The 25,247-nt window shown below is 46.2% G+C and overlaps 1 protein-coding gene across 1 annotated transcript in view; it reads right to left on the reverse strand.

Annotated features, from left to right (window-relative positions):
- Positions 1–2,756: 2,756 nt before the first annotated feature.
- Positions 2,757–25,247, reverse strand: part of LOC120063047 (rhotekin-like) — a 90,270-nt gene continuing 67,779 nt past the window's right edge. Inside the window, exons 2-12 of the mRNA XM_039013168.1 lie at positions 22,013–22,227; positions 21,750–21,811; positions 20,916–20,969; positions 16,485–16,602; positions 14,631–14,855; positions 14,261–14,355; positions 13,711–13,817; positions 8,568–8,699; positions 6,422–6,587; positions 5,987–6,091; positions 2,757–5,015 (exon numbers count right to left, since the gene is read on the reverse strand). Of these exons, the coding sequence (XP_038869096.1) occupies positions 4,324–5,015; positions 5,987–6,091; positions 6,422–6,587; positions 8,568–8,699; positions 13,711–13,817; positions 14,261–14,355; positions 14,631–14,855; positions 16,485–16,602; positions 20,916–20,969; positions 21,750–21,811; positions 22,013–22,227 (1,971 nt within the window). The 3' untranslated portion in view covers positions 2,757–4,323. The remainder of the gene's footprint in view (positions 5,016–5,986; positions 6,092–6,421; positions 6,588–8,567; positions 8,700–13,710; positions 13,818–14,260; positions 14,356–14,630; positions 14,856–16,484; positions 16,603–20,915; positions 20,970–21,749; positions 21,812–22,012; positions 22,228–25,247) is intronic.

Here is a 25,247-nt window from a genome sequence, read left to right on the forward strand (position 1 = left end):
TTTCTATCAGGGGGGAAAAAGTGGATGCTTTTTCCACTTGGAACTGGTAGGTTCACTAGACCTCACTCATGGTTTACGATAACGTAAAGGTGATGGAATTATGTCAAAGTCAGAATACAGCGTATCTGTAGACACACCCCGGCCACACCTTAATTTATTCGTCTCCACCTCGAACTAATAGGTGAATAGCATGCTATTCTCATGCTTAAGTTCAAGGTCAGAATACGCAGAGAAAAGTGCATAAATGGAATAATGTTCCATTTACACGCGCTTAACTCGGGTCAGAATCGGGCCCATGTGTTGAATGGTCATATGGGGTGAAATGTGTATATATTTGAGTATGTGAGCACATAGTCCATTTGACCTGACAAAGATCCTTGTGGATCGAAACGTTGTCAATAAAAGTGGTAATTGGGAGCATATTCAGTGTGCGGGCCTTTGTTCAACATTGACAAAAAGAGCAGGGCTGTTCAATGTCGGTCCTGGAGGGCTCTCATCATACTTTCATTATAATCAGGGACTGATTCAGACCTGGGACACCAATTAACTACCAGGTAGAAACAAACCAGAATTGTTTCAGTCATCCAGGACAGGAATTGAACAGCCCTGCTCTAGTTGGCTAATAGCTTTTCTCCTCTACATATCAAATGATACTCTAATCGTTTCCACTAAAATGAGACAGACATGACAAAAAAACAATGGCTGTTCTAAATTGACAAATCATTTATTATCGTTATGTTACATATTTAAACAACACAGGACACTTGCATGGTTAACATTTAATGTTATCTACCGGATGCAGTTATAGATCTGAAATCAACTGTTAAAATAAAATCAATTGAGCTGTATTTATAACAAAATCAATAATGTAAATTATATTTTAACAAAAAGAAAGGAGAACGAGTTTTGTTAACTTACAAAAACCTTTACAGTAACAAATGCCACTTTGAAGCATTTACAGTTGTTTTAATGAGTGAGCCAGCTGTGAGCCCTTGGAACACAGTAACATATCATAGCCTACAGTCCATCATAAACAAAGTAACAGGGAGGGATTGATAGGCTTCAATGCATAGACCAGGGGGGCCAACCACATTTAGCCCTGCCCACCTTATCATAATTTAACTACTACAATCACCTGGTTGGCATTTCTTAGTAGGTAAAAGACTGCACTATCTAAAGAAAAAGCTAAACACAATATTTGCTATAGATCAGTAATTCCTGTATTGCCTACTTGCATAATCGATTGCGATGTTCTATATATACAGTACCAGTCAAAAGTTTGGACACCTACTTATTCCAAGGTTTTTCTTTATTTTTTTAAACTATTTTATACGTTGTAGAATAATAGTGAAGACATCAACTATGAAATAACACATATGGAATCATGTAGTAACCAAAAAAGTGTTAAACAAATCAAAAAATATTTTATATTCTTCAAAGTAGCCAACCTTTGCAACAGCTTTGCATTCTCTCAACCAGCTTCATGAGGTAGTCACCTGGAATGCATTTAAATTAACAGGTGTGCCTTGTTAAGTTAATTTGTGGAATTTCTTTCCTTAATACATTTGAGCCAATCAGTTGTGTTGTGACAAGTATGGGTGGTATACAGAAGATAGCCCTATTTGGTAAAAGACCAAGTCCATATTATGGCAAGAACAGCTCAAATAAGCAAAAGTCCATCATTACTTTAAGACATGGTCAGTCAATGCGGAACATTTAAGTGCAGTTGCAAAAACCATCAAGCGCTGTGATGAAACTGGCTCTCATGAGGACCGCCACAGGAAAGGAAGACCCAGAGTTACCTCTGCTGCAGAGGAAAAGTTCATTAGAGTTAACTGCACCTCAGATTCAGCCCAAGTGAATACGTCAGAGTTCAAGTAACAGACACATGTCAACATCAACTGTTCAGAGGAGACAGCGTGAATCAGGCTTTCATAGTCGAATTGCTGCAAAGAAACCACTACTAAAGGACACCAATAATAACAAGAGACTTACTTGGGCCAAGAAACACGAGCAAGGGACATTAGACCGGTGGAGATCTGTCCTTTGGTCTGATGAGTCCAAATTGTACATTTTTGGTTTCAACCGCAGTGTCTTTGTGAGATGCAGAGTAGGTGAACAGATGATCTCTTCATGTGTGGTTCCCACCGTGAAGCATGGAGGAGGTGGTGTGATGGTGTGGGGGTGCTTTGCTGGTGACACTGTCAGTGATTTTATTTAGAATTCAAGGCACACCTAACCAGGATGGCTACCACAGCATTCTGCAGCGATACACCATCCCATCTGGTTGGGACTACCATTTGTTTTTCAACAGGACAATGACCCAACAAACCTCCAGGCTGTGTAAGGGCTATTTGACCAAGAAGGTGAGTGATGAGTGCTGCATCAGATGACCTGGCCTCCACAATCACCCGACCTCAACCCAATTGAGATGGTTTGGGATTAGTTGGACCGCAGAGGGAAGGAAGGAAAAGCAGCCAACAAGTGCTCAGCATATGTGGGAACTCCTTCAAGATGGTTGAAAAAGCATTCCAGGTGAAGCTGGTTGAGAGAATGCCAAGAGTGTGCAAAGTTGTCATCAAGGCAAAGGGTGGCTACTTTGCAGAATCTAAAATATATTTTGATTTGTTTAACACTTTTTAGGTTACTACATAATTCCATGTGTTATTTAATAGTTTTTCTGTCTTCACTATTATTCGACAATGTAGAAAATAGTACAAATAAATAAAAACCCTAGAATGAGTGGACTGGTACTGTGTGTGTGTGTGTGTGTGTGTGTGTGTGTGTGTGTGTGTGTGTGTGTGTGTGTGTGTGTGTGTGAGAGAGATAATTCTGGGACCGGTTTTCAGGCCATAAGGTTATGACTGTACCACAAACTAAGCTATAAATCCACAAGGTCAAAGGTGGGATATCTAAACTCTTCACCCATGTATGTGCATTGCCAGGTTATACATTCTCAAATACATAACATTTGCCAACCTAACTGAATTGGATGATATTAAAATACCCTTGAACTGAGAAGAGCTGTAGCACGGGGCTTAAACCACCCAGCAACACTGTTCTCCATGCAGAGTATTGGTTTCATCAACAGAGTATAGTTTGTGAGGAAATCCTTGCCTGCTAGTAGGGGCATATTAAAGATTGACAAGGACATCCAAAGCGTATGCCTCTCCATTCCAAAACCATCTAGGCCTACAACTTAACTCTAGGGGATTTTGAGGGGCCGGCCCAGATTTCAAAGTCGGTACATTTGCACGCAATACCGCAACGAGGCAGTGTAACAAGTTAATATGGGTTCTCGTGATTATGTAGTACGTTACCTTTAGCTAACTTCAATTCATTATAATTACTCCATAAGTGATTAACAGAAATCTTAAATATTGGTTGGTGTGTAGTAGGCCTACAATGTGTTAATGAATGTAGGGGAGGTTCTAGGAACCTCGACGTGACCCTGTAGGAACAGTAGGAACAAGTAGTACAGTAAATTATTGGGGGAACTGTTGCGTTAAGTTGAGCTTTCAATTCATTCACCTTCTGAGCAGTTAAGATCTCCGGCAACGCATTCTTTGACTTTGAGCACAATCATGCAATAAGCAAATCGGTGCGTAAGTATACTTGCTCCTTCTAGGCATGAATTCATAAAACAGGTGACGGGTCTAGTCATTTGGATAGATCACAGTGAGTCTTTTTGGTACAGGTAACAACAACTCCATGACCACATATAGACACTAAACATTCCCATACACTTGACAGTTCACTTGGCCACATGCTCACTGCCCTGCCCAAACACTGCAAACCCAAAATACAGCACATACAGTAAGTAAATACCACAGCTGAACTAACAAGATGCTATGAAATCATGTTCATATTGAAGGGTGTATGGCTTAGATGACTGACGAGGAAGCGCTAGTCTTTGATTGACAGATGCTGCCCTTTCCAGTTGGAGATTTCAGATGCGCAGAGCCTAGAGATATTGCGTTTATATCATCAACAAAAAAACTTTTTCTTCAATTTCCTAACCAGCATTACCATTAGAACGGGAAGCAGAAGACTCCCATGTTCTGTGGACCATTGATACTGACACAGCCCAGTGAAGAGCTGGACGCAGAATGTCCTAAGTCTAAAGTAATTCCAGTTAATACCAGGACTCTTTCAACTGAGGGACTGGCTTCCTTCCCGCCAGTTCTTACCAGGACTTTGGATGATGTGGGGGTCTGAGGTGGATTATCCCTGGCTCAGTGGTTTAGATACAGTAAGTGGGGGTCTGAGGTGGGTTACCTCTTGCTCTGGAGACTGTTTAGATGAGTGGGGGTCTGAGGTGGGTTATACCTGGCTCTGGAGCCAATTTCGGGGGTCCAGTTTGGCTCTCAAGTTCATGAGGCTCCGGCGGGCCGAGGAGGGGCGTGAGAAAGGGGTACCGTCCAACGAGGAGGGGCTGTGGCTGCCCTCGCTGGAGCTGTTACTGGAGGTGGAGCTGGAGCAGGACAGGGTGGCCTGGGGGACGCATTGGGCCGGGATGGGGGCAAGGGAGGAGGAGGAAGGGGGCTGACAGGAGCACTGTAACACCCCCCCATACCCCCTGCCCCTGAGAGTGCTAAGCTTGGCATCCAGGGAGAGGGTGCGGGGGCGGAAGCGGGGGGAGGAGAGGGAGAGGGGCTCGGCCCAGCCTCGGTGGCGGAAGCGGGGGGAGGAGAGGGAGAGGGGCTCGGCCCAGCCTCGGTGGCGGGAGCAGGGGCTGGTGCTGCAGGGGCTGTCGCTGTCTGAGGTCAGGCTGGCATCTGAGGAGAGCAGGCCTGGCCAGGGGCAGCGCAGGGAGCTCAGTGGGCTGTGGGGGAGGCGGTGGGGGGAGCGGGGGCTGTGGCGGGCCAGCCGAGGGGTGCGGGGGCCACCAGGAGACTCCTCGAACAGGGACATCCAGGGAGGAGAGGTCCCCAGCTGGCTCCTCAGCTCCAGCTCCTGCATCTGCCGCGTCAGGATGTCCGTCACCGTGCTGATGTCATCAGAGGTGTCAATAACTAGAAGGAGCAGAGGAAAGTCATTACTCCACTGTGGAAGGATGCTATGCTCATAAAGTTGAGAGAAGGGTAGGCCTAGACTTGGTGGTGATAGTTGAGGGATGTCAGCTTTAACACTCCTCAGTAGGTAGGAGAGCCCAGTACGGGGGGGGGAGGGTAGTGGACCCCACTGGTACTTCACCTGTCGTTGTAATAGGAGGAGAGCAGAGCACGAATCTCAGCAGACACGGCGTTATCCTGCAGCAAGAGACCCTCGCAAGAGGGGGTGGTGAGGGGGGCTAGGATCCAGGGGGAGGGGGGCAGGTATAATGTACATTGACAGGCAGTAAAATATAATGGCGATATATCATTTGGGGAATGAAATGACGTGCGCGACAAGGTAAAAGTACGTTCATTTTGAATATATGAAGATTAGCATTCGATTGGAGTGTACAATTAATAATGAAGGATAAAGAATGATATTAGGGGGGGGGGAGGGGGTGTAATTTGATCACAGGAACAAGGGTGAGTGGCACGGAGGGGAGATGGGACAAAAATTGAGAGACACACAAGGAGAGGGAGAAAGGAAGAGAGAAAGAAAGTGAGTCAGCAGCATGTCAAAGAAAGGAACACTTCCATCCATTGTCAAGTACAGAGGTTGGCTGGTGTGCTAGTGTGGTAGCAGGTAGCTCAGAGTAGTCTGATGGAGAGCTCATGCGTATGGTGGACCACACCACTGTTAGAAGAACTAGTCAGAAACACACACATGCAGTTACGGAAAGGGGACCGTCCTCTGGATATATCGTTCATTGATTTATTTACGCTAACCTAAACATAATAGTTTGTTACCCTACTGTATGTTCTAGATTTAAAACAAACGAATAAAACCAGAAAGAGACCCTCAAGTTTCCAAAACGTCTTACTGAATCATATAAACGTATTTTGGACAATATAGTCAACCGTTTCTGAATCCATTTGGGTTGCTGTCTTACCAATTTCGTGGTAAAGAGAACCCTGTTTCGACGTGACAATGGCTGGTTTCCGGGGTGATGGCAGCTCAATCTTCATCAAGTCGTCACAGCACTGCTTCCATTGGCCTGCAGGGAAGAGGGAAGCCGTCAATCACCTTTTAACATCCAATCAAGAGCTGAGAAAACCACTAACAACACATCAGGAGCAAGAGCAAATGCATGAACAAGAGCATTTGAGAACCTAGAGTGTAAAGTGTGTATCATGTCTAAGGCCAGGAGGGTCAGGAGTTTTTTCTTACCTCCTGACCTCACCAATGAAGAACCTAGGGCCCTAATCATGTGATCAGAACCTACTTACTCGTGTAAAAAAATACAGATGTATTATTAGTTTACATTATTAAATCAAATAAAAAAATATTATTGTTAATAATAAGTCATTATTATTATTTTAATTACTCATGTCATAGAACTGTTGCCAGAAGGCTTCCATCCAGCGGTGTGTCTCTTCGCGACTGTCTGCCGAGAGTGTGTGCGTCACCTCCTCTCCCCCGTACTGGTTACTGATGCAGATGCTCTGGGCCTTACTGTGGGGGTCTTTCTCTGACGCACGTATTCTCGTCTCCTAACACACAGACACACAATAAGCTACTGATGTTGAATTAACCAAATGTTTCAATACCCACCCAAAAATAAGCATGGAATCGTGCTTTTAACGTCTGTCAACGCAGATTGTGAATGCACTTACTGACACAAAGAGCGGTCACTGACGTAGTAAAGTCCGGTAGAGTCAGCCTCAAGCATGAATCTGCCCAGTTATCAGCTACGTCCCAATTATCTCTCCGTCCTCCCAGTGTGCACTTGTTCACTACCCTTCAATGATTTGAAAGGAAATTACTGGTATAAGAGGTGGAAATGCCCTACAGCCAATACCTCCACCACTGCTTTGGGAAGTAGTGAACGAGGGTACATTTCAGGAGAAAGGCAATATTATTGGGACGCACTATAATGACTGTACTGCAATGTGTTTCCTCATCGCCACCAGTAGATGGCAGCAGCGCCCTGTTCGGGCTCACTCTGGGCTCACGTTGATCCTGATAGCAAAGCAGTCAGAGCTGTTGACTAATACATGATGCCACAGAGTTGGCTGATTTAATGGTCTCTGCCTGAAGCTAAAACAGGGCTTTGTACTGTGGGTCAAGGGTCACCACGACTCAATGAGCCCCAGCAGAAAGAATAAGGCCAACAGGGATCAACAATAGACAGGGTGGAAAGAGGAATAAGTTCTGTCCTTGAAACATTGGGGACAACTGGACTCTCTCTTATGAGAGACCGTCTGGTTGTATTAGGACTTGGCGATTTAATCAAATTAATTCGATATATGTTCATGCACAACATTCCAAATGCCTGTATCTCAAGAATCAAGAAAGGCAAAATATGTACGGAGCATTTATAGTGTATTTGGAAAGTTTTCAGACGCCTTGACTTTTTCCACATTTTGTTATGTTACAGCCTTATTCTAAAATTGATCAAATAATTCCCCCCCCCCCCCCCCTCAATCTACACACAATACCCCATAATGACAAAGTGGCATTTGGAAATTGCTCCCAAGGATGAACCAGACTTGTGGAGGTCTACAATTTTTTTTCTGAGGTCTTGGCTGATTTCTTTTGATTTTCCCATGAAGCTAAGCAAAGAGGCACTGTTTGAAGGTAGGCCTTGAAATACATCCACAGGTACACCTCCAATTGACTCAAATGATGTCAATTAGCCTATCAGAAGCTTCTAAAGCCATGACATCATTTTCTGGAATTGTCCAAGCTGTTTAAAGGCACAGTCAACTTAGTGCATGTAATCTTCTGACCCACTGGAAATGTGATACAGTGAATTATAAGTGAAATAATCTGTCTGTAAACAATTGTTGGAAAAATTACTTGTGTCATGCACAAAGTAGATTTCCTAACTGACTTGCCAAAACTATAGTTTGTAATCAAGAAATGTGTGGAGTGGTTGAAAAACGAGTTTTAAATGACTCTAACCTAAGTATGTAAACTTCCGACTTCAACTGTAACTGCCTGTAGCTCAGGACCAGGACACAGCAGGGGTTCAAACTGTAGAACCCAGTTCCTACATTTTAATATCAAAATTGATTTATCAAACAAAACTATGCAACATTATCTCTGGGATCCTCAGGATTAAAAATCAGAGCAAGATTGCTGAATGTAAGTACATTATTTACCTTCAGAGCTGAATGTATGTATCAAAGTTGTTGTTGTGCACTCTCCTCAAACAATAGCATGGTATTTTTTCACTGTAATAGTTGCTGTAAATCGGACAGTACAGTTAGATTAACAAGAATGAAAGTTTCTGCCCATATAAGAAATGTCTATGTCCTGGGAAATTGTCTTGTTACTTACAACGTCATGCTAATCACATTAGCTCAACTGTCCCGCAGGGGGACACCGATCCCATAGAGGTTAAGAAGACATCACTAATAATAATAGAGGTGGCATTAAAAGATCAGATAATCCCTATATCCGTAGCTAGCATGCTTTTTTGAGTGTGTGTCTATGTGGTAAAGTCTTTTTTTTTTTTATAGACTGACTTTGTTGATGGCGATGGTAAATGCTGGCTCGACGTTAGCCTCCATATCCTCTTGCCGGTGGTAACAGAAAAGGTTTGTCCCTTTAAGGACGCCGTAGACATTCGTCCAACTCTGAGGGTCACCTCCCAACTGCTGTGAGAGACAGAGAGAGACACAGACAGACATTTGTTTATTATAAAAAGCTAAAATGTTGATACAAATACCTGTCATTTAAATCAAGTCATTTGTGGAATATTATATTTCTACATTGTGCAAAAGCACTATTTTCCTATTGAGACGCATTACATTGAACATTTTACACTGTCTCTTTAAGAGTGTCAAGTTTGTGATGAGGACATGCAAGACATCTGTCACTGATTCATTGCTATGATCATTGATCTGAAGAAGCCACCCCTTTCCTTTCTTTCTGTACCCCTAAATGTTTGACTATACTGGTAAAGTTACCAGGTTGTTAGCTAGCTAGCTGAGGAAACAAACGTGACTTTTTGTAAAACAAAAAGGTTAACGGCCCCAAAATAGTTTTAGAATGTAAAATGCGGGCCCCCAATCCTCGACAAGAAGAAAAAACTGTTGCGCCTGTAATATGGGTCAGATCTTTGAACAGTTTTGTCACACCCTGATCTGTTTCACCTGTCTTTGTGCTTGTCTCCATCCCCCTCCAGGTGTCGCCCATCTTCCCATTATCCCCTATTTATTTATACCCGTGTTCTGTTTGTCTGTTGCCAGTTCATCTTGTCAGGTCTTACCAGCGTTCTCTCGCCTTCCTGTTTCTCTAGTTCTGTTTCCTAGTTTTTCCCGGTTCTGACCATTTTGCCCTGACCCCAAGCCTGCCGTCCTGTACCTGCCTGACTCTGACCTGATCACGAACTTCTGCCTGCCATCGACCTGCCCTGTGTTTCTAATAAATCTGAGAACTGTACTATCCGTCTCCCGTGTCTGCATCTGGGTCATATCCTGAGCCGTGATAGTACGAACTGGCCATGTCTGATCCAGCAGACTCGAACCAGCTCCACAATGCCGTCTCTTCCCAGGAAGCCACCATTGGAAGACGCGAGGAGTTACTTCAAGGTCTTATGGAAGGAGTCCACACCTTGGCGGAATGCCAGGACCGTGCCTTCAACACATTGCTGGAGAAATTCCGTGGATTGTCTGAGGCAGCCCGTCACTACAGTAACCCCCCAGACTGTCACAATTACCCCACTACCAGCGGTGTTTCTCCCCAATCTACCCCGGCTTCCCAAGAACCCCGCTTACCTCCTCTGGAGTGCTACGCTGGAGATCCCAGATCCTGCAGGGCGTTTCTCTCACAATGTTCTCTCATCTTTGAGTTACAGCCCTCTTCATTTTCTTCGGCTCGCTCGAGGATACCGTATGTGATAACGCTGATGTCCGGGAGGGCTCCTGCCTGGGCTACGGCGGTGTGGGAGCAACAATCCATTGTTTGCCTCAGATTGTGGCGGACGTACGGAAAGTGTTTGATTCTCCGTTGTCTGGGAGGGAGGCGGCTCGTATGCTGCTAAAACTACGTCAGGATTCCCGTAGTGTGGCAGACTATGTGTTGGATTTTCGAATGTTGGCGACAGAGTGCCTGGAACCCGGAAGCCCTGTTCGACAAATTCCTTCACGGGTTGTTGGAGGTGATTAAAGATGAGCTCGCAGCCCGGGAGCTACCCCTGGACCTCGACTCCCTCATAGCTTTGACCATCCGGATCGATGGGCGGCTACAGGAATGTAGGAGGGAGAGGGAGTCTGTTCCCTGTCGCCAATGCTCGTCCTCGATTTCCACCTCGCTTCCGAGGAATCCTGGAAATCCACAAAGCCAACATTTCCAAGTGGATCCGATGGCAGCCGAAGTCTCTCGGAGGACACCGAGGGCTGTCGAGTTGTCTCCTCCGGTGCCCATGCAACTGGGCAGGGCTAGATTGTTTCCTGCTGAGTGCTTACGCGGACTTAACACCTAGAACTGTCTGTATTGTGGAGTTATTCGATTTTTTATATCTACCTGCCCATTTAAGAACCAGGCTCATCAAGGAGGTACTTGTACAAGTACGCTGGTGAGACGTATGGGGAGTTTCCCATCTTCCATTGCTCGTACCCCTCTCCATGCTACCCTGTTGTGGGGTGACCGGTCCAAATCTCTCCGGGTGCTCATAGACTCTGGGGCCGACGAGAGCTTTATGGACGCTACCCTGGTGCTGGAGCTGGGAATCCCCACACAACCCCTCTCCATTCCCATGGAAGTCAGAGAGTTGGATGGGGGCTCTATTGGCAGAGTCACCCACACCAACCTGAGAGTGTCGGGTAATCACAGTGAGTTTATGCAGTTCCTGCCCATCAAATCCCATCATGCACCCATGGTTTTGGGGTTTTCCTGGCTCCAGAGGCACAATCCCCTGATCGAATGGGCTACTGGTTCGCAGCCCATTCATTGCCTGCCCCGGGACCTCTTCCTGCGGGGTGGGAAAAGCCCCGGACCTCTCCGCGGAGTACCAGGACCTCCGGGATGTTTTCAGCAAGGCCCGTGTCACTGCGCTTCCTCCGCATCGGCCCTATGACTGTGCCATTGACCTTCTCCAGGGCGTCTTTTTCCCCTGTCAGATCTGGAGACCAAGGCGATGAGGACGTATATTGAGGACTCCCTGGCTGTACGGGGTATGCGTCCTTCTGCCTCCCCCGCAGGCACAGGGTTCTTCTTTGTGGAGAAGAAGAACAAAACCCTGCGTACATGTATAGACTACCGGGGTTAAAAACCGTTACCCGCTTCCACTCATCGCCTCGGCTTTCGAGCCTCTCCAGGGGGCTACCATCTTCTCCAAGTTGGACCTCTGGAATGCCTACCATCTGGTATGGATCCGGGAAGGGATGAGTGGAAGACCCCCTTTACCATGGCTAGCGGGCACTACTAATATCTGGTGATGCCGTTCGGACTGACCATTGCTCTTGCTGTGTTTCAGGCCCTGGTAAACAAAAGTTCTCCGGGACATGTTGAACTGGTTCATATTCGTCTACCTTGATCCTTGTGCTTTTCCACTCGACATAAGAACATGTCCTCCAGTGTCTTCTGGAGAACCAGGTGTACGTCAAAGCGGAAAAAATTGAATCTCCTTGCTGGGGTACATCATAGCTGCAGGCAACATCCTGGCAACATCCTGATGAATCCTGAAAAGGTGAGAGTGCAGCAGCAACGCTTTCTGGGGTTCGCCAATTTCTACCACCGGTTCATCTGGGGCTACAGCACCCGGGCAACCCCCTCACCTCTCCAAAGGTCCCGTTTACATGGTCTCCAGGTGCAGACCAGGCGTTCTTGGACATCAAACACCAATTCAATACTGTCCCCATCCTAATCCATCCAGATCAGTCTCGACAGTTCGTGGTGGAGGTCGACGCCTCGGACCAAGACCAAAAGCTGCATCCTTCCTTTCCTCTCCCATCGTCTCAACTTCACGGAAAGGAATTACGAAATGGGTAACCGGGAACTTCTGGCGGTAAAGATGGCGTTAGAGGAGTGGAGGCACTGGTTAGCGGAACACCCATTCATAGTATGGACAGATCACAAGAACCCGGAATATCTCCGCACCGCCAAGCGCCTCAACTCCAGGCAAGCTTGATGAGCCCTGTTATTCACCCGATTTAACTTCATCATCTGATACCGCCCAGGGTCCAAGAATGTGAAGCCTGGTGCGCTGTCACGCCCCTATTGCCCCACTGCTACACCATCAGACCCCAAGACCATCCTCCTCGGCTAACCGGATGTTTGTCCCAGACTCTACCGTTCCTTGGTTCTGGAATCTGGTCATTCCTCTCGACTGGCCTGCCACCCTGGCTCCCGTCGAACCCTGGCCTTTGTACAACAAAGTTTTTGGTGGCCCACATTGGTTCCTGACCTCTCTGCATTCGTCACCGCCTGCACCGTGTGCCCAGAATAAGACTCCTCGGCAAGCTCCGGCTGGCCTCCTTCAACCACTTCCCGTCCCTGATCACATATATCCCTGGACTTCATCACTGGTCTACCCCCGTCTAATGGCAACATGGTTATCCTTACAGTGGTGGACCAGTTTCCCAAAGCCGCCCACTTCATCCTTCTCCCCAAGCTACCCTCAGCCAAGGAGACGCCACCTGCTCATGGTGTAGCACGTCTTCCAGATCCATGGACTTCCCGGTGGACATGGTCTCCGACCTTGGTCCTTAGTTCTCATCCCAGTTCTGGAAGGCGCTCTGCACGCTCATTGGGTCGTCGGCCAGCCTGTCCTCCAGGTTCCACCCCTGGTCTAACGGCCAGTCGGAGCGAGCCAATCAGGACCTGGAGACGACTCTTTGCTGCCTGGTCTCCGCCAACCCCACCACCTGGAGCCAGCAGCTCGTGTGGTAGAGTATGCCCGCAACACCGTCCTTTGCTCAGCATACACTATGCCCAGATGTTCGTCCGCCGCACCTGGAGGAGAGCCCGGTCGGCTCTTCACCTCCAGGAATCGACGACAGGCGGACCCACCACCGGACCCCGGCATCGTCTCGGGGAGAGGGCATGGCTGTACACTCGGGATCTGCCCCTCCGGGTAGAGTCCCGCAAACTGTCCCCCCGTTTTAATCGGCCTTTTCCCCATCTCCAAGATCCTTAGCCCCGTACCCTCCGTATACATCCCACTTTTCATGTGTCTAGGATTAAACCTGTCTCACAGCCCTTTGTCTCCTGTACCTGCCTGACTCTGACCTGATTACGAACCTCTGTCTGTCCTGACCCCGAGCCTGGCTGCCGTCCTGTACCTGCCTGACTCTGACCTGATCACGAACCTCTGCCTGCCCTCGACCTGCCCTTTGTTTCTAATAAATAATCTGAGAACTGTACTATCCGCCTCCCGTGTCAACATCTGGGTCATATCCCGAGTTGTGCTAAGTTTGGACTAGAAACAAGCAGTTTTTGCTGTAGTAATGGTGCAAGCATGACGCTAATGAACCTGCACCAGGGAAACAACGGTAAAGCAAAACCTTATCATTACAACAATTATTTTCTAAAACACATATACAGTAGATTGGATTTAAATGGGGGTCGCACAACAAAATATTTTGTCGCACTTTAGAGCCCTACGCACATGTCTTGCTTTCCTGCCAAACACACACACGCAAATGCACACGCACAGACACTCACCTTGACCTTCAAGCAGCCACTCATCATCTGCTGGGTCATACAGTGAGGCTGGGCAGCCAGGCGACAACACGCACTGCCGTAGAGAGGCACCCAGTACGAACACTCCTCTGAAGGGGGAGAGGGAGAAAGAAAGGGATGAATGAGGGTTGAGAAAATAAATACAATGAACATATACCACATGCACGCACACTCGCGCACACACACACCAACAATAATAGCAGGGAATAAAAGTCTCACCGCTGCAGGGAGAGCTGTGAACAACAGTGAAGTGCCCATCAAACTTTATTAGAGCCGTAAGGGGCAATGAATAAAGCAGCAGCACATGTAAGGGTGTCTAGTCCCCTGTAGCCCTCGTCATTAGAGTTTTACACGGCACTGACCCTGCTAGAGTGCTTTATTACTACGACCTTGACTCTGACTGGCTGTCTGTCAGCTAGATACCTGCTGGGAGAGAGGGAGGGAGGGAGAGACACTGAGGGAAAGAAAGAAAGAAAGACAGAAAGAAAATGAGTACTGTACATGGATAAACCACATCTAGACTGTGACCTACCGTTGCCTGAGATGCTGAGGTCGTGAGTGCGGAAGCTGTCCTGGACATGTGACAGTGACAGGGATGTGTGGGCCAGGAGGTGGTACTTAGGTCCCCTGTGGACAGAACAGAGATACTGGTGAGCTGTGTGACTGTGGGACTAAATGCACACGTGTCTCTGTGTGTCCGCCAGTGACTTTGTGTGGTTGTTTTTGGCTGTGTTTACACAGGCAGCCCAATTCTGATTATTTTTCCACTAACTGTTCTAATTGGGCAAAAGAGCAGAATTGGACTGCCTGTGTAAACGCAGCCTCAATGTATGCATGGAAATGCGTATCAGTGTGTGTGTGTGTGAATATCTAGCTGATGTGATACAACAAAACCCACTTACGCCACTGCAGGTCCAGGTAGCAGCAGTGTGGCTGCCCCTCCATGGCTGGTGGGGCTGCAGGCTCCAGGGTCCATGGCAACACGGAGCTTTTTTCCTGCCGAGCGCCCCAGAGAGCTACTCAGTTTGCTGGCTAGTTTCCTGGGCGCGCTCCCTGCCGAGTAGTCCTCCTCCGAACAGCAGCTGTATAGCTCCACTCGCAGCTCAAAGCCCGGGCTGGCCTCGCTGCTATACACAGCCAAAGACACACACATAGATATTCAAAGCATGTGTAACAGTGTAAAGGAAAAATAACGCACATGCACACACAGCAAACACATATTTATACAGTGCCTTCGGAAAGTATTCAGACCCCTTGACCTTTTCCACATATTGTTATGTTACAGCCTTATTCTAAAATGGATTAAATGAATGTTTTTCTTCTTCAATCTACACACAATACCCCATAATGACAAAGCGAAAATGTTTTTAGAATTTTTGCAAATCTATTAAAAATGTATTCAGACCCTTTGCTATGAGACTCGAAATTGAGATCAGGTGCATCCTGTTTCCATTGATCATCCTTGAGATGTTTCTACAACTTGATTAGAGTCCACCTGTGGTAAATTCAATTGACTGGACATGATTTGGAAAAGTACACACCTGTCTATATAAGGTCCCACAGTTGACAGTGCATGTCAGAGCAAAAACCAAGCCATGAGGTCAAAGAAATTGTCCGTTGAGTTCCGAGACAGGATTGTGTCGAGGCAGATATCTATGGAAGGGTACCAAAACATGTCTGCAGCATTGAATGTCCCATAGACACGGTGGCCTCCATCATTCTTAAATGGAAGAAGTTTGGAACCACCAAGACTCTTCCTAGAGCTGGCTTCCCAGCCAAACTGAAAATGGCCTTGGTCAGAGAGGTGACCAAGAACCCGATGGTCACTCTGATTGAGATCCAGAGTTCCCCTGTGAAGATGGAAGAACCTTCCAGAAGGACAACCATGACAGGCCGCTGGTTCTGTGGTCTGATGAAACCAAGATTTAACTCTTTGGCCTGAATGCCAAGCGCCACGTCTGGAGGAAACCTGGCACCATCCCTACGGTGAAGCATGGTGGTGGCAGCATCATGCTGTCGGGATATTTTTCAGCGGCAAGCACCGGGAGACTAGCAAGGATTGAGGGCCGAATGAACGGAGCAAAGTAGAGAGAGATCCTTTATGAAAACTTGGACCTCAGACTGGGGCGAAGGTTCACCTTCCAACAGGACAATGACCCCTAAGCCCACAGTCTCTGAGTATCCTTGAGTTGCCCAGCCAGAGCCCGTATTTGAACCCGATAAAACTGAAAATAGCTGTGCAGCGATGCTCCCCATCCAACCTGACAGCGCTTGAGAGGATCTGCAGAGAATGGGAGAAGCTCCCCAAATATAGGTGTACTTATGTAAATGTGATATTTCCTGTTTTGTTTTGACATTATGGGGTATTGTGTGTAGATTGATGAGGGGGAAAAACTATTGAATACATTTCTGAAGAAGGCTTTAATGTTTCAAAATGTGGAAAAAGTCAAGGGGTCTGAATACTTTCCGAATGCACTTTATTTACAGAATCAGGTACTGATAGATTTGATTTATAAACTTCTCAATACAAGCATGACCTTAAACATGCACATAAACACCAAACACTTAGCATGGGGAAAGATAAAACAATAAGGCTGCGTTTACACAGAAAACCAAATTTTGATCTTTTTCCACTAATTGATCTTTCGACCGATCAGATTAGCTCTTTTGCCAATAATTGAGCGAAAGTTCAGAATTGGGCAGCCTGTGTAAATGCAGCGCAAGACAACACAAGCCAACAGAACGAGGAGACGTACAAGACGATGGTGTTGTCAAAGCAGATGTCGGTGAGTGTCCGGTCCACCATCACCATGTCTGTGTCGTGGATCTCCCCTCCCACCTGAAGCAGACAGAACACTGCACACCGATGCAGCTCTGAGGAAGAGAGAGAGAGTATGTGTGTGAGCGTGTGAGTGTAGTGTGTGTGCGAGTGTTTGTCCATGCCCTATTGGGCTCCGTTATCTTCCCACTGCACTTAACGACCTTGACAAATTGCCTCATTAAACTTCACCTAGACTCTCCTACTACCTGTCCCTCCTGGAGTTAATTTATATGCATATAGGTCCACTAGGTCATGCAGATGAATTCATTCCAGTTGTCGGGGAGGCGCAGACCATACTAAGGATTTCTGTGTTCTTTTTTTTACCATTAGGTGGTGACTCGTGACCCTTACAGGTAGCAGTTAGGGTTGCAAAGAGTCGGAAATTTTCCATGGGAAGTTAAGCCCGGGAATTTTGGGAATTTTGCTTAAATTCATCAAAAAAGCAAGCTTATAACAGTGAACTTTTTTTGAGGGATACACATAAGGCAATTCTAGGTCTTGTGGCATATTTTGGTTAAACAATCCCCAATTCAATGGAATTGCAACCCTCTGATTGCACAGTGCATTCTTCCATCACATGTTCAAAGACTCAATCATGCACACACTGACAGTTGTGGCTGCTTTGCGTGATGTATTGTTGTCTCTACCTTCTTGCCCTTGTGCTGTTGTCTGTGCCCAATAATGTTTGTACCATGTTTTGTTCTGCTACCATGTTGTGCTGCTACCATGCTGTTGTCATGTTGTGCTGCTACCATGCTGTGTTGTCATGTGTTGCTGCCTTAGGTCTCTCCTCTCTTGTCGTGATGTGTGTTTTGTCCTATATTTATATATTTTTGAAATATTTTTAATCCCAGCCCCCGTCTCCGCAAGAGGCCTTTTGGTAGGCCATCATTGTAAATAAGAATGTGTTCTTAACTGACTTGCCTAGTTAAATAAAGGTTAAATAAAAACAGCTGATTCTCAAGATCTTGCACACTAATGAGATGCTATTGAGCTCACACTACACTGTCTGAGCCAAGGACTACATGCTTTCTGGTAAGTTTTGATTATAATACTGGGTGGGGTGAATATATTTTATATGACATACATGATTTTTGTTAACTAGTAAATAGTAGCCTACAGCAAAGTATGTTTAAATCATTTCTAACTCGTTAACAATTTCTGCTAGTTATTTTTTGCTACCATGTGGGTTTTAGCTTGCTTGAGCCTGCTAACATGTTTCATTTTAAAACATTTATCTTACAAAGGAGTTGTTTAATCTAACTGCTTAACTATTTATCTACATGGAATTGTATTTGTTTTTTCTAATCTTTACAGGAAAATGCCACGGGCACTATCTGATGTGTGGAGACATTTCACTGCAGCTAATTTAGGAGGAAAGCTGTGTACATTTGCAAATACTGTGCCAAATCATATGTGAAGAATGCAACAAAGATGCAGAATCATTTGGCCAAAGTGCATAATGTTCCCTCAGCACTCACAACAAGAAACCTCTGACAAAAGTCCCTCTACTTCTATTCGAGGTGAAAATTATGAATCAGACACTTCATCGATAGCAACAGCTCACGGTCCTCTTGGAATCAGAAGTTTCTTTGACTCAATGGAGGAACGTAGTCAGAGAAATGCTGATGAATGTCTTGCTCGAGCTGTGCAACTGGTTGACCTCTGATGCCCACAGGCAATGTGTATTGGAAGAGATTTCTGAACGTTCTTTGCCCACCATACACCCCTCCAACCAGACATGCTTTATCTACTAATTTGCTGGATGCAGAGTTCAACAGAGTTCAAGTGAAGGTCAAGCAAATCATAAAGAAAGCAGACTGTATTGCAATCATCTCTGATGGGTGGTCGAATGTTCGTGGGCAAGGAATAACTAACTACATCATCTCCACCCCTCAACCAGTATTTTACAAGAGCATAGACACAAGGGAGAACAGACACACCGGTCTCTACATTGCAGATGAGATGAAGGCAGTCATCAATGACCTTGGACCACAGAAGGTATTTGCACTGGTGACAGACAATGCTGCGAACATGAAGGCTGCTTGGTCTAAAGTGGAGGAGTCCTACCCTCACATCACATCCATTGGCTGTGCTGCTCATGCATTGAATCTGCTCCTCAACGACATCATGGCACTGAAAACAATGGATACACTCTACAAGAGAGCCAAGGAAATGGTTAGGTATGTGAAGGGTCATCAAGTTATAGCAGAAATCTACCTTACCAAGCAAAGTGAGAAGAATAAGAGCACCACATTGAAGCTGCCCAGCAACATCCATTGGGGTGGTGTTGTCATCATGTTTGACAGTCTCCTGGAGGGAAGGAGTCTCTCCAAGAAATGGCCATATCACAGTCTGCCAATATGGACAGCCCCATCAAGAGGATCCTCCTGGATGATGTATTTTGGGAGAGAGAGTGGTAAGCAGCCTGAAACCTATAGCAGTAGCCATTGCACGGATTGAGGGAGACAATGCCATCCTGTCTAATGTTCAGACTCTGCTTGCAGATGTAAGAGAAGAAATCCGTACTGCCCTGCCAACTTCACTGTTGCTCCAAGCAGAGGAAACTGCAGTTCTGAAATACATCAAAAAGTGTGAAGACTTCTACCTGAAGCCCATACCACGTCACAACGTACATGTTGGACCCCAAGTATGCTGGCAAGAGCATCCTGTCTGGTGCAGAGATCAACAAGGCCAATGTTGTCATCACTACCGTGTCTCGCCACCTTGGCCTGCATGAGGGAAAGGTTCTTGGCAGTCTGGCGAAGTACACTTCCAAGCAAGGGCTTTGGGATGGAGATGCAATATGGCAGTCTTGCCAACACATCTCATCAGCCACCTGGTGGAAGGGACTTTGTGGATCTGAGGTTCTTTCCCCTGTTGCCTCCATCATTCTCCAAATCCCACCACCATCAGCCTCCTCAGAGCGCAACTGGTCCTTGTTTGGGAACACACACATCAAAGCACACAACAGACTGACCAATACGGGTTGGAAAATTGGTGGCCATCCAGGCAAATTTGAGGCTTTTTGAGGCTGACAACGAGCCATCCTCTAGGTTGGAAAGTAACAGTGAGAGATGAGGCCTCAGAGTCTGATGTTCAAGAGGTGGACATTGAGGAGGTCCAGGGAGAAGACATGGAAACCTGAGAGGAAGACAGCCAGAGCTTTAGTTTCTAGACTATCATTTTACAGATGTATATGTTGAAAACGTTTTTGGAAGATGCGATGGATCATTGGGGATCATTCAATATTCCCTTTCTTTTGTTGTTCAGTGAAATCATCCAATGTGAATAGTCAACTCATTTAATTAAAGTTCAATTCGTAACTAAATAGTTTTTTTATTTCTATTGGAAGGATTTAATCATTTGAAATTATGTCTACTTATGATAAGGTTTCTGTCTCCCTATGACATGGTAAATATATCGAATGCAAAAAACATCTACATTTAATTGGTATTAATATTTATTTGCATATATTTCCGTTAATTCCCATATATTCCCGTTAATTCCCACGGAACGTTTCCACCTCTGAATAGATGTTCCACCTCCCCAAAAGGTGCAACCCTAGTAGCAGTCAACATAAACCATACCACAGCTCCAGCAGCACAGCCAAAGACAACAGAAAAGGGCTGTCTGTGCAGCAGATTTCTATGCCAGAGGCCATCATCCCAAATCACTCACTGTAGGAATGTCTGCTTGTCAATGAGCTGCATTGTTTCAATAGCTGTATAGTTCTTCAGATCTACAAGTCCTTTTAAAAGAGCAGAACTGTTACGCTTACATGTTCATTACGTCAGTTCTTATTCTTTAGAGTTTTTGGTCTAGGATCAGTTCCATATAATGTTATTCATTATGATGTAAAAGGCGAAACTGATCCTAGATCAGCACTTCTATAGGGCCCGGGACCATACCAATACCGCAATATTTGTTTGTATCGTGGCAAGGAAACAAAACACGAAGCGGCTTTAACTTCTTGAGGAAGACAGCGATAACGTTGGAAACAAACACCATTGTGTCGTCATCCAGAGTCACATGTATTTATTTCCCAAGCTACAGCAAACAATATTTTACACACAGCAGGTTTTAAAGGACCAAAGAGTTTGGTCTGCTTCGTGTTTTTATTTATCCCATGTAAAAAAAAATATTGTGATACTGGTATCGTCCCAGCCCTAACTCTTATACTCTGAGAGGCTTTGTGGGTATGGGCCCAGGTTGGCATAGTTATGTGCACCTGATTTCACACCACTTTACCCAAATTCAATTTGAGTCACTTCGCTTCACTCAGTCAACTCACATCACAAACTCAGAGCGATGGGTAATAGAACAGGATTTGATTCACACCAGTGCTACCACACCGATTCCTCACCTCCTTTGTTCTTGAAGTACTCGGTGTCTTTCCACATGAGTGGAATCCGCAGGTCTGTAATGGCAAAGGACAGTCAGACGAGTGAAATCCACCACAAATGTAACATATACACTCGGACAAGCATATACACACGCACGCAGGTAAGTGCATGTACGCACGCACGTACACACACACTCAGGTCGACAGGTAGAAGACCCCTGACCTTTAAAAATCCTCCCACCAGGCAGTCACTGTCATACTCAGTGTGTGATCTGTGTGTGTGTGCCTACCCTTGTGTGTGTGTGTGCTGAATTTGTGTATGCCCATGCGCTGGAGCTACTAGCTGAATGGCTTCCTGTCTACCTAGTCAATCAATGATTAATCACAACCTCTGTTTGTATGCCCTCCAGCTGTGAGCAGTCCCAGACAGACAGACAGCCCCCCTGTCCTCTTGTCCCACTGCGCCAGAGCAGTTCATCGTAATTCTTTAATTACCTCTTTCACTGAACCCCCCCTCATCCTAACCCCCCAATTCTCTCCCCCTCCGCCCCTAACTTATTCCTCTCCCCCACCCCAACCTATTCCTCCTTCATTCTACCCCCCTTTTACCCTCAACCCCTATCCCACCCTTACCCCCCCTGACGGACAGCGTCTGCAGGTCGCCATGGACGCGGCCAAGAATGAGGAAATGACACGGAGTAATAGGGGAGGAGGAGGCAGGGTGTCAGGGCCCGAGGGGGCTAGACGGAGCTCAGCTATTGGGTAGACATGGGGACCCGGTCTCTTGCTAGCTGTCTTTCGCAGACTCTCTCACTCATTCACATTTGTGCACACACGCACATCACCGGGGCCTACCTGAGATGGCCACCTTACTCTTACAGGGTAGTCTGTCGTCCATGGGCCCTGCATCTGATGACCTAGGTGAGACAGAAATGGGGGGGGGGGGGGGGGGGGGGAGAGGTGACAACAATGGAAATTCTAATTGTAAACCCTAACCGATTGCCAACCCAGACCATATTAAAGACATTTACACTATGGGTACAGTAGCATTTATGCAGCGATAAGTTCCTAAGTTCCTATACAGCCCAAAACCCGACACCCATGCCCTGTCCCCTTACCTTGTGCCATCTGACCTTCGTGCGACCCTCTGCATGACCTGGGCCTCCTTCATCCTCTGCAGCTCTGACATGTAGGCCATGATGCGGGTGTTGCAGGTGAGCAGGCTCTTGGCTGCCTCCAGGGCCTGGTCTCTCTGGGAGCAGGCAGCCAGCAGCTTACAGGCCCCGTCACGCATCCGGATCTCATGGTCTATCTTCTTCTGGATGTCACTGTCCTACAGGCAGAGAGAGAGAGAGAGAGAGAGCGGTTAGAGATGGTGCTGACTGGAACAGGTTTGGTCTTCGAGTGTGGAGTGAGACTGTAAGAAGAGGGACCAGGTAAGACATTTTATTTATAATGTAAGACAATGACTGAGGAAGAGCGTGTGTTATGTGCCATGTCTGTGTGTATGAGAGAGAAAGAGGACAAAAGTGTGTGTGTGTGTGTGTGTGTGTGTGTGTGTGTGTGTGCAGGCCAGATGAAGCCCTCTCATGGGCCCATTAGTAGGGCATGCCCTTGAAAGCATTCTGGTGTCTGTGCGGTGAGGAGTCAGTCGGTTGGGGCACAGAGGCTAGTCAGGCAGAAGCTGTAAATATGCCCTTGTGCCCTTCTGTGTCCCCCCCACCCCGGCACGCAGACACGAAGATGCTGAATCATTTAACACCTCCCTGCGTGCACAGTACACACACACACACACACCCTTTGGGAGCAGCTCACCCGGGAGAGCGTAGCGAGTGGAACTGTCAGAACAGTGGAGCCCTGTCTTCCACCATGAGAGACGCCAGACATTAACACCCAGACACACCCCTCAGTCCCAACACCCGAACCCTTTCCTGCTCCCATCTCAAGTTTGTAAAAAAACATGTGAATCTGATGTGGTTGATCTAGGACAAGGGGTCTAAAGTACGGTTGATCATGAAGGGACGAGATGAGAGAGAGAGAGACTTAGAAGATGCAACACTCAACATGGTTTAACAGAGCCTAAATCACTGCAACACACTTCATACTGCCAGCAGAATGGCAACACAGAGATGAAGAGAAAGAGCAACGTAAAAATGGAGGACAAAGCAAGCAGGAAAGAGACGAGAGAGACAAAGAAATAGGTGAAAACACAAATAGGACTTGTCTCTTTGCATGTTTAAGTTTGTACGGAGGATCCCCCATAACATTTCTTCTACCTCTCTCGGGTTTTGGAAGTAGTCCCAGCTACTGACCTCCCCTGTTGCTATGACAACAACCCACATCTCAGCTGCTGCTTTGTGTCCAATTAAACATGTTTAATATCACACACACGCACACGCTTCTGCCTCTCACAGTCAATCTCTTTGTTATACCACTCCAAAGTGATAACGGTCTTACAGACCTCCCTCTCTACTTTATTTTATTCTCCCCGCCTTCTCTGTCTCTCTCAAGCCATTTTTCACTCCACTGTCTTCAAATAGCCTCGCTCTCTTCTCCTCCCATCCATCCCAAACAGAGCACTGCAAAAGGACAGTGGGGTGGATGGGAGTGAATGTGGCTTGGACTCATTTGCCTACATGTGGAGTCATTTTGGCTCTTTGGATCCAGTGCTTTTATGCATTCTGGCCCACAGCTCTCTCGTGGCAGTAACAGAGACAGAGGGTTGTTTAGGGTAAACTAATATGCCCTTTGAACAAATAGCACAGCTTAGGACAAAACCATGGTGGGGAACGCTAAATACACTAACAGCTCTAAATCAAAACACATCCAAATACATTGTCCTCCAGCCAAACCAAGCAGAGTAAAGCTGTGGGCCTACACCAATATTGTTGTAATACAGCCATTCGGGTCAAAAGTACAGTAATACATCAATTCAATCATCTCCAAAAACAGTTACATCATTTAACGTTCAAAGGGGTTCTAAAGTCTAACAGATTTCTCCCTATGGAATACTGTCAGACCAACATGTTTAAGCCTGATAAAGAATATTGACATTGTTAAAGAGGGGACTGAGGATGCTACCCTGACCTTGGTGAATATGACGGCTAGTCACCTTTAACATGCAAAATCATATGCACAAATTGTTTTAATTGATTTTAGTTCAGCTTTCAATACAAATAAACACACTGCTGAAACGACTACTGGACCTGAATGTCAACGGAGGCCTCGCAGGTTGGACTTTTTAACTGACCAGCCACAGAGGGTTCTCATTAAAAATGGGGCCCCCTCTGATAAACTGACCCTGAACACAGGGGCGACCCAGGGGTGTGTCCTTTCACCGTTGTTGTTCTCCATCTACACTAACGAGATGAAGATCCAAGGAAACAACGTGAGGTTTTTCCAAGTACACGGATGACACAGCGTCTTAAGAAAATAGTCCCACCAGAGCAACGTCAGATGGGGACAGCTTTTGTTTTTAATATTATTATTATTTTTTTTCATTTTTAAAAATCGGGCCAATGACCGGCAAAATTCTTGAAGGTTAAGTGCCACATCAATGTGGCCAAGACAAAGGAGCTGATCATCAATGGCTACAACCTGCTAATGTCCCAACCACTCTCTCTGAACGACCAACCAGCGGAGGTGGTTGACTGTTTCAAATACCTAGGGACACAAATTGATGACAAGCTGAGTTTTACAGAGAATGCAGACAATTTTTTTTTTAAAAGCAAGCCTGCGTGTGTTTTCAAGTCAGGAAATTGAAGGGGTTTGGGGGTCAGCCAGGATGTTCTGGAGAGGATGTACCGCAGTCTGGTGGAGAGCATCCTCACGTTCAATATGACAGTCAGGTATGGCAATCTGAGCGTGAGGAGCAAAAGCAAACTGCCCAGAATAGTAAACGCAGCCAGCAAAGTAATTGGTCGGCCACAGGCACAGTTGAGCAGTCTGTTCCACAAAACAGTCAAAAAGGAAGGCACTGGCTATCGTAGGCGATCCCTCCCACCCTCTACACCCTCAGTTCGAGAGGCTTCCTGCTTCAGAATGCCCATGGCTAAGAAGAATGTGTTAAAACAATTTGTTCCTTGTGCTTTTGGACTACTAAATGCAACCTAAATTGTATCGGTATATGCACTTATCTATTTGAACAGTGCAGTTGGGGCAGCGGTCAGTTGTGAGTAAACGTATCAATGACCTATATGTTTTTAGTCTATGCGCTATGATGGACTGTTTTAAAATGTGGGACGTGAGAATGTATCCTTTTAATGTAAGGTGATGCCAAAGAAAAATGTCCATTCTGGATCGACAATAAAGTTTTATTATATTAAAGATGCCTGGGCCATGTGTGATATATAT

The sequence above is a fragment of the Salvelinus namaycush genome, chromosome 18 (genome assembly GCF_016432855.1).
Source record: "Salvelinus namaycush isolate Seneca chromosome 18, SaNama_1.0, whole genome shotgun sequence".
Classification (NCBI taxonomy): Eukaryota; Metazoa; Chordata; class Actinopteri; order Salmoniformes; family Salmonidae; genus Salvelinus; species Salvelinus namaycush.